Here is a 14,005-nt window from a genome sequence, read left to right as displayed (position 1 = left end):
GCGATTATCTCCATCACAAATGACCAGATGAAAGCACCAACTGTGAGACAGGTATCATTCTCACGGCAGCTGTGGAAGAGAGCAGCAGGGGTAAATCACACTGCTCCTCTGCATGGAGCAGGGCTCACTTAAGCGAGATAACTTGCACATAGCTTCATTTTGAGGCACCTCGTAGGGCTGACAGGCCGGAGAAGCAGCTCTGCTGGCCTTTGCCACAATATGAGTCTACTTTGCAATGCCAGGGGGAGGTTTAAAACTCGCCGTCTCCTGGAAAAATCCCTCAGCTCCTGCTCCACGATCACGGAGGCAGAGGGACGCTGCAGGGCCCCGTGCACAGGCACTCCCTCGCTGGCAGAGCAGCCTGAGGATGGTGTCAGTAACTCTTTTGTACCGAGTGGCACTGATACGGTGCAGCTCCACAAAGGAAGAAATAACAACGCTCCTGGTCAAAGATTTAATGGTCATAAAAGTCCAATCAGCAGATTTATCCCTGGAAGTGTTCGAGGCCAGGTTGGATGGGGCTTTGAGCAACCCGGTCTAGTGGAAGGTGTCCCTGCCCATGGCAGGGGGGTTGGAAGTGGATGATCTTTAAGGTCCCTTCCAACCCAAACCCTTCTGTGATTCTACGAAAATGATGATTTGACAATTTTCAAGCAAACTGTTGTCTGAATGGACAGTTTTGCAGGGGTACAGCCAAGCCTTGCAAGGGAGTTTATTGAACCCCCCATCCTTACTCCCCTACGTACAGAACTGGGAGAAGGAGGTCTGCTGGCTGCTTGGGCGGCTTTTTCATAAACTCTTCTTTACGTATAGCCATCTTTTTTTGTCGTGGCAGTACTTTTCCACAATACCGGCATCTAACTGAACTGCTTTCCCTAATGTATGCGGTATTACAGACTTCTCCTGTTTTTAGTGATGAAAACACCATTTTCCCCACTGCCCCCCGCGGGGCGGCCTTGCGTGGGAAAGGCTGGCCGGGGCTGCGTGGAGCGGCGCCCGGCAGCCGCGGCCCGGCCCCTTCCCGCCTCGGCCGCGGCGTTCCGGGGGGGACGCTTTCTGCGACGGACCCATGGCGGCACGGCGGGCTGGGGGTGAGCGTCACCATTTCCCTTCCCCTTCTCGCCTCACTCCCCTCTCGCTCTCCGAAACACCCCGAGCTGTCCCCGGGGGAGGCTCCGGGGAGCTGAGGGGGGAGGCTTGGGAGGGAGGGCTGGCTCCCTGCTGGGGGTCCCCGGGCCTCTCCTCGGCCCTGGGAGTGCCACTGCTGCTCCCTGTCCCCCATCGAGGCTCAGTCCTGGCCGCGCTCGCCGTTTCCAGGCGTTTACAGCCGGTTGGATATGCTGTGTGTGGTTCAGGAGCAGATCTGTCGACTTATTCTGTGCTAAATCCCACGTTTTGGGGGGCAAAAGGGTAATTGTCGCTTCCCCCGCCACACAGTGGGGTCAGTGTGAGAGGGCGAGATGCGTCGCTCCGTAACTGCAGCTTCGATAATCATGCGTGGCCTTTCTCTTCCCCCTCCATGCAGGGGATCACTGTTCTCCGCGACGGTAGCAGAGAGGAGCAGCTCATCATGCCGACGGTGGTGGTGATGGACGTGTCGCTCTCCATGACACGGCCGGTGTCAGTGGAGGGCTCTGAGGAGTACCAGCGGAAACACCTGGCTGTCCATGGCCTGACCATGCTGTTCGAGCACATGGCGACCAACTACAAGCTGGAGTTCACGGCCTTGGTGGTGTTTTCGTCGCTCTGGGAGCTGATGGTGCCCTTTACGAGAGATTACAACACGCTCCAGGTAGGGTGCGTGAAGCACAAAAGCAGTAAGCTGTCAACATTAAAAAAAAAAACAACAAAACCCCATGCATGTTTCCAAATCATTGGTGAAATTGCGTGATTTCATGTCGTCCTGTGCACAACATCTTGAATTGAGTGTTTTATCCTTATTTTAAGGATAGGTGAAATAAATGCATTTGAAACATTTTGCTGCTTCGCAAATCGTACCTTTGCAGGGAACCACTGGCGTGTGGCTAATTAAGTTAAAAGTGGGAGTGGAGGAAAGGGCTGCCTGATGAAGCTCTTAAAGTGGCTCTGTGACATTCATGGTTTTGTTTGTAGTTGTTGATTTGCTCTTGATAAATGATGCAGCAGACAGGACCGTTTAGAAAGGTTTTGAGTCAAGTGATTTGGTAGAGAGAAGGTGCTTTTAAGAGCATGTAGCAGTTGAAGCAGGTGAAGAGAATAAGTGATTTTAGGCCTCACAGATGTGATGGGAAGTTGGGAGAAAATGGAAAGGAGAAAGTCCAGGAGGGAAATTTCACATGAATGCAGTAAGGCACTGAAAGTCTCTGAATCCTGTAAAAATTGCGCACATGTATCTGGTTATCATATATAATATCAGGACAAAATGACACATTGCTGTCATAGGACACCATGTTTTAGGTTTGTCCATTGTGGGACATACAGATTTTAAAAGATATTCTCTGTTAAGTTTGCATTTTAGCAGATGAATGCCAGTGCATTCTCTTTGATTTATTTTTGCCTCCCTAAGAGTTCATTTGAGGAATTTCTGAAAGCCAAGAATCCAGCCAAGCTCCTCTAGAATGTTAGTTTTACAGCTGCACCCTTCTTATGATGCTGTGTTAAGTGTGAAGTTTTCATTTTAAGGAGAAAAGCTGGTTTATGGTTATAGAAACAGGATGCGGATATGAGTTTTGGATTCTGTTACTCTGTCTGCCAAAGAGTTTTTGTGAGACGAGCTCCTTGTGGTCTACTTTCTGAATCTCTAAGAAGTTAAAGTTGCTCTGACACCTGGGAGGATTTTCTAAGCTAAATGTTTCATGTTAGACGTTGCTTCAGATTTTGACTTTACTGTTTCTTTGAGACAGGCAAAGGGTTTTTTTTCTCTTAAAGAGCTGTGTTTGTAATATTATAGTTCCTTCAAAGTCAGCTGTCATTGTTGTCTGCTGATATCGTCCATTATTTCTTACATCTTTCTTTCTTTTTTTTTTTTTAACTTTGCAGGTCATATATAAGAACATAGCACTTTGCATAGCATAACAATGCGGTTGTGTTACAACGCAAAGCAAACATACTGACTTACCGCAGAACTGTGAATAACTTTTCTATGTTTCCTGGTAGTGATATCTCACCCAGCAATGACAGTGGTGTTTGTCTTTACAGGAAGCCCTAAGTAACATGGATGATTATGACAAAACCTGTTTAGAGTCAGCGCTGCTGGGGGTTTGCAATATTGTCCAGCAGGAATGGGGCGCAGCAATTCCTTGCCAGGTACGACTGATTTCACTATTGTTAGGATCTAGCGTATACTTAGTACTCCCCATAAGTTGCAGATGGAAATGTAAATGTAATTTGAAAACTTTGAGTACTCTCAGGCACACTGGTGCTACAGGAAGACAAAGATTTAGTATTTTGAATATATCTGGAATATGAACAGAAGGTGGTCTTTATTAAAATATTCAGCAGCAAAAAACTAGACTGCTTCCTGTCCAATGTGTTATTGTAGCGGAGCGGATTATAAAAGCTGGCCCAAGAGTACTATTTGGCAGGCTTGGCATTTGATCTGGATGCAATCTTCTGTCCCAGGAGCCTCAGTCGGTTTGGAAAGGGTATAGTCACGCGTACAGTAACCTTTCTCCTCCAGTACCTGATGGTTTCCAGGGCTTGTAACGGTTCCAGGTCTCAAGCAACAGCATGGGACTACTGCTGAGTGCGTTTTGGTCTGTCTTCTTTCCCCAATGAGTCATTTGGCAGGCGTCTGCTCACACACTCCATTCAGCCCTTGCAGCTCGCAGCCTTCTGAATTTGCTGCCTCTTCTGGCAAAGTCTGCCTTTAGCCCTCGGTTTTCTGAGACACTTAAGAGCCTGTTGGTCTTTGGGTTAGGATTTAAGTTCAGTAATTTTGCAGCTCAGTGAGCTAGGAAGATGTCTCAGGCAATATTCCTTAAGGAGAAAAAGGATAGAGGTTTATTAGTTAGGCAATGCTTCATAATCGAACAAGGATAAAAGGCACCTTGGAAAAGCAGGCATTCAAAGCAAAGAACTTGAAAGATGTAAAAAACAAACATAGATTAGACCTACAATCAACAATTTGGTCTCTCGTTTGTGTCATGGCTCATTTTACTAGAACTTCAGGTGATGGGGTGATGAAAGGCAGCGGGGAATGTACTGTGCAGAATCTTGTAACAGTGAAAAACATTACTGGCGAGCAACAGTTCAGATGGTAACTGAAGAGACTGCAAAAGAGAGAGACTGAAGATGAAGAGAGAATACAAATCTGGATGTGGCAGATATACGTTGAGTTTCAATTGGATTTGATTTTCCTTACCTCTCAGCCAAAAATAATGCCTGCTGTTGCTGTGCAGTGTTGAAAGAACAGCTATTTTACTACTATGGAAATGACTGGGTCTCAGCTGAGCATAAATAGTTCCATTATTCAGCGTAACCTATTAGTGCAGGTTTCCACAAGGAGTGATTTTGGACCTGCAACTGAATGGAAAAATGCATTTTTTTGCTTTAACAGTTCTGCTGCAAAATGTGAGCGCACTGCAGCTGTATTTGTTTGGAAAGAATTCGGGTAATTAATACTACCTTTTGTATGGATTCTGTGGCTTGTAGTGGAAGTTGGGTTGCCCTCCAGATTCTGCAGAAGAAATGGGCTTTATCTTCCATCTGAAAATAAACCTGAAGTTCTTGAGTCCACCCGCAGCAGGCTGCTTTTTGGGCTGTATAGTCACTGTGCTTCTAGTGTACACTTAAAAATGGCCACGTTTATGCACAGCATGGTGTGTTTCTGGCTAAGAAATTTAAATATTAGTGCAATTGCCTAATTACAACAAAATGTATATTTACCATGCACATATTTTAAATTGCACTGGTTAAATCTTCAATTTCTCATTTAAGTACCTGTTTCTGGAAATTGTACTCGCAATTCCTTCCCCAGCTCAGTGGAGGGAATCCCCGTGTGAGCAGGGGTTTTCAGTATAGAAGTGCATGCTGCTAGGAAGGCTACTGAAATGTATTGGTGTGTAGTTGCCCTCTGCAGATAGAAATGTGTCTTTACTTGGAAATGCTAATCTGTCCTCTTTCATTCAAGGTTGTTCTTGTCACTGATGGCTGCTTGGGGATCGGCAGAGGCTCCCTACGGCACTCACTAGCTACTCACAACCAGCGAAGTGAAAGCAACCGGTTTCCACTGCCTTTCCCGTTCCCATCCAAGTTGTATGTCATGTGCATGGCAAATCTCGAAGAGGTGATGTCTTTAACACATGCCTTCTTCTTTGTTGCGTTGGATAATTATTGGTCTTCTCTGAACTAATGATCAGGTCAGCACAAAACATACTTTGATGTTCTTGTGCTTAGTTTTAAAGTTTAGTTGACATTCCAGTGCTTAGTGTTAGTTAGTTGGTGAAATGTAACTGTAGTATCTTTTTAAAAGTTTATTATTGCGCTATTATTATCTACTACTATTGCATTATTATCATAATCTTTATAAATCGTGTCAGTTTCTCCCTGGGGAATATTATGCAAATTTTATTTCTCTGTTTATATTATTACCTTTACTGCATTAATTACATTGAATGCTTTTCTTAATCTACAATTAAATTCTTGAATAAATGACTTCTATTGCAAAGATGCTCAACACTTAAAACAACAATAGCTTTATGTAGAAATGTGAGTGAGCAAAATTCTAAAGTCTCCAAGTCAGTGTTTAAACCAGCTTCCCTTAGTTTTGAAGGAAAGGTCACTGTGTTCTTTCTCTTCAGGTACCTTTGAAAATCTCAGTGCCAGCTTTAAAAATCTTCACAGTAGTTAGAATTCTGTTGAATAAAAAATGTTTAAAAAGAAGCCTGTATAGACTAAATAAAGTTCCTTAGATTAGATTTTATTAATAGCACTGCTTTTGACTTGACACCTGTATTCTTCTGTCCATCACAGAAGGATTTTCTACTTAGGCATGCAATAGATATTTCAGCTTCAAGGTCTCTATCAAGGATGATCCTCTTGATGAAGGTGATGGATTGAAGCATTGTTTACACATCAGAATAACTGGGAAAATGTTTAAAATAAATCTTCTATTACTGATAAGTTTAGGTGCTTTCACAAGCATTCTCTAAGAACTTCTCAAAAAGAATTGTATCTGCCTTCCCTTCTAAAAATTATATTATCCTGAAGGAGCTGGAAACTTAGCATTACCAATAAAATGTTGTACTAGTTAAGGCATTCCTGTGCTCTTGAAGACTGAGAGCTTCTGGGATTTTTGGTTGCTTGAACCTGCTTTTGAAGCAGAACCTAACATGATAAGGCAATGTGTTGGGGGTTGGACTCGATGATCCTTATGGGTCCCTTCCAACTCAAGATATTCTATGATTATTTGTTACTAGGCGAAATGCTGCATCTGGTCTAATATAAATGCGACATAAGGAGTACTTTTCTTGGGAGACCAAAAACATTGGTTTATTCAGAAAGGAGTGAGATGAAAAATCATGATAGCATCCAATCAGATGCTTTTTGCTGTGTTGTGTATATTTTCTGAAAACATACTGGTTAATAAAAAGAGAGTAAAGAGAAAACTTAACAAAAACATTTCACTTCGTTACAGCTTCAAAGCACGGATTCCTTAGACTGCCTGGAACGGCTCATAGATTTAAACAATGGGGAAGGGCAAATTTTCACCATTGATGGACCCCTTTGCCTGAAGAATGTACAGTCGATGTTTGGGTTAGTAGACTTGTAGATAATATGCCTTTGTGAAGGTTTCCAGTTAGTATCTGTGAAGGAAAACAAATATAATAAGAAATCTGATGATATGAGGTGTTCTAATTAAACTTTTTTTCCTTTAGTTTATGATTTTGTTAACTGTATTTTCATCTTGACCTTCACTGGTTAAGGTCAATATTTATTTTAATCGTTATGTAACCAAATCATAGCATCTGTTTATGATTGGCAGATAGAAGATACTGATTTCCACAATTATTGTTAGTTTGCCATCAGTGTGATAATATGCTGCTTTGTTTTGTAATGTAGCAATGCTAGAACTGTTGAATTAACTGTAGGTAAAAAAAAAAAGTTTTGGCAGCTAAGTTAGTGTGCTTTAGACAAACTATTTTCATTTGATATGTATTATGTTTTCCTTAATAATAACTGATCGTGTTCTAGAAAGCTAATAGACCTGGCTTATACACCATTCCATGCTGTTCTCAAGTGTGGCCACTTAACATCTGATGTGCAAGTATTTCCCAGACCAGAACCTTTCATTATAGATGAGGAAATAGACCCCATTCCTAAAGCAATTAATACAGGTAACAAATCTTTGATTGCTTTTTTACTTAAATCCATTTGATTTCTACCTTTTCACTACCACCTCTTATCCTGTGTAGTTACTGTTTCATCCACTTTCTCTCTGCAAGAATCAATCGCTGACTGTGTAATTTTTCGGTGTGTGTGGCACCAGGGGACAAGAACATCATCCTGTTTCAGCCGTGTGTACCTGCTAAAAGGGCTGGAGGAGGGTAGAGGCACTTTCAAAGCTCAGGGTGCCAATTTCTAGAGGCAAAGGCTGCGGAAGACAGCCACGGGCTGCTTTCCATGAATACCCTCATAAGCTTCATGGAGGATAGGAGAGGTGTGTTGAAGAAGGGGCTGCATTTTGTATTAGAGTTGCCTTTATCAGAAAGACTCTGTGTTATCAGGTGAGACAAACTAGCATCTTTCTGGAGGTTTCTTCAAGGAATCCACTAGGAATGGAGTCGAGAAGAATTGGTGAGGCAGCACAAGTAAAGGCTGAGATTTATAAAATCTCTGTCTTTATAGTTTGTCTGTCATCCTGGCACTTCTTACCAATACTAAGTTATTTTTAAAAACAACTGTGCAAAGAAAACCTTTCTCAGCCCTCCCATTAGTGGACACTGCACCCATGAACAGCAGGTGGTCTGTAGATAGCCCATGCCTGTGACTTGCGAATGGCTAGGTACACTTCTTGGAGAGAGAATACGCTGAACTTCACTGCTTTGCCATAAGAATTAAGTTTGAACTGTAGCATCAAAATTGCTCTCAGCTCCTCAGCAGTGCACTTGGCCACAGGCACTTGGTTGTTCTTTCCAGTCAGGCAGTAGCGTGCTGTGGCTCTTGAGCTAAAGGTTGGCACCCTCAGCGACACCCCAGTGTGGCAACTCTGCAAGGGAGCTGATGGGAGTTCCTGCTGGCTGTGCGCTACTTGGGAAGTGCAGAGAGAGTGACTTGGTTAGATCGTATGCCCAGGTGTCCTTGCGGATAATTTCTTTTTTGTGAGTTTCTAGCTCTACTGGCAATTTCATTTCCTGGATCTGTCCTGTAGACTTCCTTTTTTTCTGTGTTCATCAGCAAAATGTGTACAGCTTGCACGTGAATAAGGACACAGTAGTGGTAAAATCTTGCAAGGAAGTGAACTGCAACCCATAAATTACTGCTACCAAGATTGCCTTGATTTTTTTGTTTTTTTTTTTAAATCTGCAAGGAAAAAAACATTTCTCATTTGGGGTGTAATCACTTCTTACTTGTAGCTGCATGCTGTTTAAATAGGAATGAGTGCATCTACACCAAAATAGCAAAAGCAAAGAAAAAGAGCATGCAGTGTGTCTTGATGAGGGAGGCTTTGTGTTGCATTCAGTCTTAGAGATCCTCCTGTCATTCCAAAGATGGGAATTTGGCATGAAGGAAATTTTGTTCTATGTGCATTAAAATGCAGCATATGGTATGCTCAGCCGCTGAATTCCTCCATGGCTTTAATCAAGTGTTTGTTGTTCAGCTATGAGAAAAATCACTTGAATTGCCTTTGGGCCAGGTCCTTTGCTTGGGCTGTCAAGGAGAAGACTGTGCTCCCCAGTTTCAGCTGGGGAGGTTGGAAACGCATTGAATTTCTAATTGTGCCATACACATATGGACCTGTCTCCATAGCTAGGGCACAACGTGTGTCACCATGCTTCGTGTAGAGAAGAGTTTACAAAGCAGGTACTCTCTACACCTCTGCCAGTGTAGAGCTGATCAAAGGCTAGTCCTAAGTCACACCAAAACCTTCGCATGGCTGAGAGACACGAACCCAATATGAAATTTCTTGCAGCCAAGAAGTGGGGAGGAAATCAGACAAGGCTGAGCATGAAGGACGTTGCTGCCTCAGTCTTTTACCAGCAAATGCCCACAACTCTGTATGCGATGGAGCTGCATTTAAACTTCCAGTGGGCGCATAAAACTCAAGGACCACAACTCAGTCTTCCCAGTCCTGAGAACGTGCCCCATTGGGGCTAACCCTGCCAGAGAGTTGATGGGAATTCCTGCAGGTTCTGTGATGCCAGTTTGAAGCCAGTAGATTTGGTTTAGTCCTTTGTTTTCTCTCCTTTTGAATTTCTAAAATGGCAATGGATTGTGTACAGTGTGAAAAACAACGTGCACAATTCTGTATTTGTCTAGCAGCACAGTTCATGGACAGCAGTATGTGTGTGATGAAAGTTAGGTTCTCGTCCTAAAGTGTCGTGGTATTATGTATGAATGTTTGTATCTTATTAACACCTAGACACCCCAGTCAAGGTTGGGGCTCTGTTGTGCTACCTCTAGTCACTGCTTCAGAAAACTTAGTGGTGTAAGAAGTGGTCATGTTAAATTGACTCTGAATACCTTTCAGCTGTTTCCAAATCTGACATACACCTGTTGTCTCCCCACAGATCTAGAAATTGTTGGTTTTGTAGATATAGCTGACATTTCTAGCCCTCCTGTCTTGTCCAGACACTTGGTACTGCCCATTGCACTTAACAGAGGTGAGCAAGTTTTGGTTTTTTTAGCAAAAACTGCTTTAAGCTTCCCATGTAATGTCTGTGTTGCTTTAGATGGTTTAGCACAGGTTTTATGCTTTATCAAAATGCCAGATGTCTCTAAAGACATATTTGTGTGCTTACATTAAAATTAAAACCTTGAACACAAGCTCTTTCTTTTTTTTAATACTGTGTTCTTTAGAAAGTCAATAGAGGGAACAGTGTCCTTATAGCATCATTATTCATAGAACATGCTAAACTTAAAGCTAAAAATAGTTATGGGCTATGAAATATGTGGTGCAAGATGAATATTTAATGCCTGCATCTAATTGGTTCTTGGAATGATTTGTTGTCGTGAAAAATCTGATCTTAGTCACAACTAGATTGCTCAGTTGTACTTGAGCATTAATTGCTGCTCATTGGGGCCAAGTGTATGTGTATCTGTACAAATGACTGGTGTAGGCTTCGAGGATGGTTAAGCACGTTACTGACTTGCAGCTACTTGAGTGCATCAGCCTGTGATAAGAAGGATTTCCCCTTTCCTTTTGTCGTGGCCTTGGAGTGGAGCAAAGAGAAAGTGAGATTTCTCTTGGTGAAGAAGAATGAAAGCTCCAGATATGCTTTCACCTCTGTATTAACACTCTTATCCTGCTAGGCCTTTCACCTTAGAAGATATTAACAGTTAAATCACAGCTGTATTCCAGCTGCTAAAACATAGTAAGTTTCTCATCACGACCACAAATTGCATAGGAGAGGAGGACTTGAAATTCAGGATGCTTTTGGTTCAGCAGCAGACATGTATTTGTTGCCAGACTCTTGGTGCCATTTCATTTCACTTTTAGATTCTTCAAAGCTGAGGTTTTATTTGCAGTTTTTTGGTAACCCTGTTTTGTGAGCAGGATGCAGTGGAGTATTTATATAACATCATATAACATTATATTGCCACTTTGCCCAGACAGTTCATTTAGCAGCTGTTCGTTCTACAGAAGTATTAATTAACTCTTGCATGGCAGAAAATACAGGGCAGTGTCATGGAAATGGAACTAGTGTGTTTGAATTTATTCTTATGTTGTCTCTTTGTTTGCTTTTATTCTTCCCCAGAAGGTGATGAGGTGGGACCTGGGATCACCGATGACACCGAAGATGAGAATTCAGCTAATCAGATTGCCGGGAAAATCCCCAACTTCTGTGTTTTATTACATGGCAGCCTGAAAGTGGAAGGCATGGTGGCTGTCGTCCAGTTGGGGTATGGAGCTGGATGTCTGCCTGAAAAATCGCTTACTTTGCTCATTTGTGCTTTATTTATAAATTATGCTTATTTGTATCTGTGTTCTGTATAGAACTCTGCACTGCTAGACAAAGCTGTGGATTTTTAATTGTGGATATGTTTCTGCCAGTATAAATTGCAAATAGTGGCCTCTACACAGTGGGAGGGAGGCAAATTCTAGGCAAAGAGGGGTGGAAGATTTTCAGCCGTTGGGGTTTGCTCTTTTCAATAGGCCAGAGTGGTATGGGATGCTCTATTCACAAGCTGATAGCAAGAAGAAATCAAACCTCATGATGTCACTCTTTGAACCTGGTCCTGAGCCCCTTCCATGGCTAGGGAAGATGGCACAGCTTGGACCCATTTCAGGTACTGGTCACACTCATTTGAATAACTCTTACGCATTCAGTGTTGCGTGAATGATGTTGCCAAATCTTAGTTGTTAAGTCTGTTTATTTTCTTTTTTCTCCCAGATGCGAAAGAAAATCCTTATGGAGAGGATGACAATAAAGCCCTTTCCCCTTGCAACCCAAGAACAAGCGCAGTTACGCACAGAATGTTACCGTATGGATTAAACCAAGTGGCCTCCAGGTAATGATGCAGGTTTTGGACTTGATGCTTTATTTTGATCCGCAGTAGCCATCTTACCAGCAAAGTGGAGTCTGTGTGTGTCTTGTCCGCTTAATGTAATTGCTTTATTGCTTTTCTTTCATTTTTATAAACACTGCCTCTTTAAAATGTCATGATTAAAATGCAATCAGCAAGCCTAGCTTGTTTAATGAAAGCTGTGTCTCCAGTGTAGTAGCATCTGGCTTAGTTTATTGAATTTAGTATAATTACCGTTTATGTTTCAGCCTTTGTGAGCTGCAGTCTTTTCAATGGTCAGGATAATTTATCAATAAATAGTTGAGGATTTTTTCTGCAGCTTCCCCAGCAGTTGCCAAGATTTTTTTTTTTTTTTTTCTTTTCTGCAGACAGATGTACAGAAGATCTTGAGAAATGCAAGGAAACTCCCTGAAAAAACTCAAACCTTCTATAAAGTGAGTAACATTTCAGGCTGGCCCAAGTCTGATCCATAGTAATAGTGATGCATTTGACAGAGGAACACGTACTGCCTGTGTCTGTGGTATGTTCTGTGCAGGCTTGTAGGGCTCTGCAAAAACATACATGATTCTGTAAAGAAGAGACATCCCGGGTCTATTTTACAGACTAGTTAAGGTGAGACAAGGGGGTCTGGTTTTCCTGCCATCACGTTCTCTGGCAGGGTGGCATGGACGTGTCATGTTTACAGGGGCCCTCATGATCCCTGCTACTTCCATGGTGAACTTCTTTGCAGATTTTATGCTGTTGTCCAGGCAGAAATAAACTGAGGGATCAGAGAGGAATAGGAACACAGATGTCATTCTGAGTCTGAAAATGTCTCCTACATTTTTTCTACAACTGAAGCAGAGAAAGACAAAATTCCAGGCACATTTGGCCACATCGTAATAATCCATAATCTAGACTGTAGCTGGAGTTAATTGTTGTTCCTCTTGTAAGCTTAGTGCTGAAAGTTTGTTATTGTAGCCCCCAGAGACTTCACAAATGAATACCCTGCCTAAATGCACATAAGCAGTTGTCGGTTTATAGTGAAGAAAAATCAATATATATATATACACATTTTGCTGGACGCTGTGGTTAAAGGCAGCAGTCAGTGAAGGCTAAGTTGAAGGCCACCCCGAGCTGGGACACAGACAAAACAGGCAGGTACAATAGCTGAATGCACAAAAGGGAAAAGGGAGAAGTGGAGATTTATAGGAAGGGATCTCATGAGCAGCTGGGCAGTTCCCAGCAGCTGTACTGATCCCTCAGGTTATTTTCCTCTAAGAAGTGAGTAAGTTTGCCTTTAAAAAAAGAAGAAAACCACGTTTTATGTAAAGGCTTACAGTGGCTTTAAAAGGGGGTTTCCTTCTTTTGCAGGAGCTTAATCGTTTACGAAAGGCAGCCCTGGCCTTTGGCTTTTTGGACCTCTTGAAAGGCGTGGCAGACATGCTGGAGCGGGAGTGCACCCTGCTTCCTGACACGGCTCATCCTGATGCAGCGTTTCAGCTCACGCATGCCGCTCAGCAGCTTAAAGTGGCAAGTACCGGAGCATCGGAATATGCTGCCTATGATCATAACATTGCTCCACTGCAGACAGACTTTTCCAGTAGCAGCACTGAAAGAATGTGAAGTCTCCATTTGGGGAACTTCTATAGATTAAGACTCAAGTGGTTCAAATTTTCTTGTCCTGTTTACTTTCTAGGGCCTGTTTAATTACTGTTCGGAGAACTTCCTATCAAAACAGGGTCCCTTACCTGCATCAGTGCTCTCTAAATAAATGCAGCTAGTTTGTGGTGGCTTTAGTCAGACCTGGAAACTGTGGAAAGTGTCCCAAAGTCAGTGACTGTGTTGGATGATGGGTGGAAGTTACTCAGTACATGTGAGGAGAGAAAGAAAATGCCATCATAGGCAGCAGACTGCTCGTGGCTTTTGGCCTCCCCAAAACATGGTTACTACATAACAGAACTCACTGGTAAAAGTATCCTAAAAGGCAGCTACTATACTTTATACACTGACTTGATTAGTCCAAAGAAAACGTGTGAGAATCACTGTGCAAGATCAGATACACAGCTAATTTCAGGGTGTTGTCACTAATTTTATGCCCAACTTGAAAGCCAGTCTGTACTGCCGTAATGAGAGTTATCACTTGCATTGCAGTGCTTAGGCTTCTGAAAGTAACTTAATCTTGTGAGACGTTTTTTATTTGTGTAATATTAATAAAGAGTAATTCTTCATGAAAATTTAAGTTGGATTTGGTCCATTTTCATAGCAACTAGGCCGTGTGGCCTAAAACATTGACCCAGTGAAGGCTCAGCTCCCAGCTGTTTATCACAAGAGCTAAATAAATTATACAACTTCTTGC

General features: G+C 42.5%; 1 protein-coding gene across 1 annotated transcript; it reads left to right on the top strand.

Annotated features, from left to right (window-relative positions):
* Positions 1-1,367: 1,367 nt before the first annotated feature.
* INTS14 (integrator complex subunit 14) lies at positions 1,368-13,888 on the top strand. The gene is given in 13 exon segments (XM_050903188.1): positions 1,368-1,410; positions 1,526-1,792; positions 3,178-3,285; positions 5,111-5,266; positions 6,617-6,735; positions 7,174-7,316; positions 9,711-9,803; positions 10,899-11,043; positions 11,297-11,430; positions 11,535-11,570; positions 11,573-11,652; positions 12,036-12,101; positions 13,021-13,888. Coding segments are annotated over 12 exon segments (1,554 nt in total). The 5' UTR covers positions 1,368-1,410; positions 1,526-1,570; the 3' UTR covers positions 13,273-13,888.
* Positions 13,889-14,005: the final 117 nt, after the last annotated feature.

The sequence above is a fragment of the Gymnogyps californianus genome, chromosome 11 (assembly GCF_018139145.2).
Source record: "Gymnogyps californianus isolate 813 chromosome 11, ASM1813914v2, whole genome shotgun sequence".
NCBI lineage: Eukaryota > Metazoa > Chordata > Aves > Accipitriformes > Cathartidae > Gymnogyps > Gymnogyps californianus.
The sequence above is the reverse complement of the archived record's forward strand: the minus strand, read 5'-3'. Positions and strand labels throughout refer to the sequence as shown.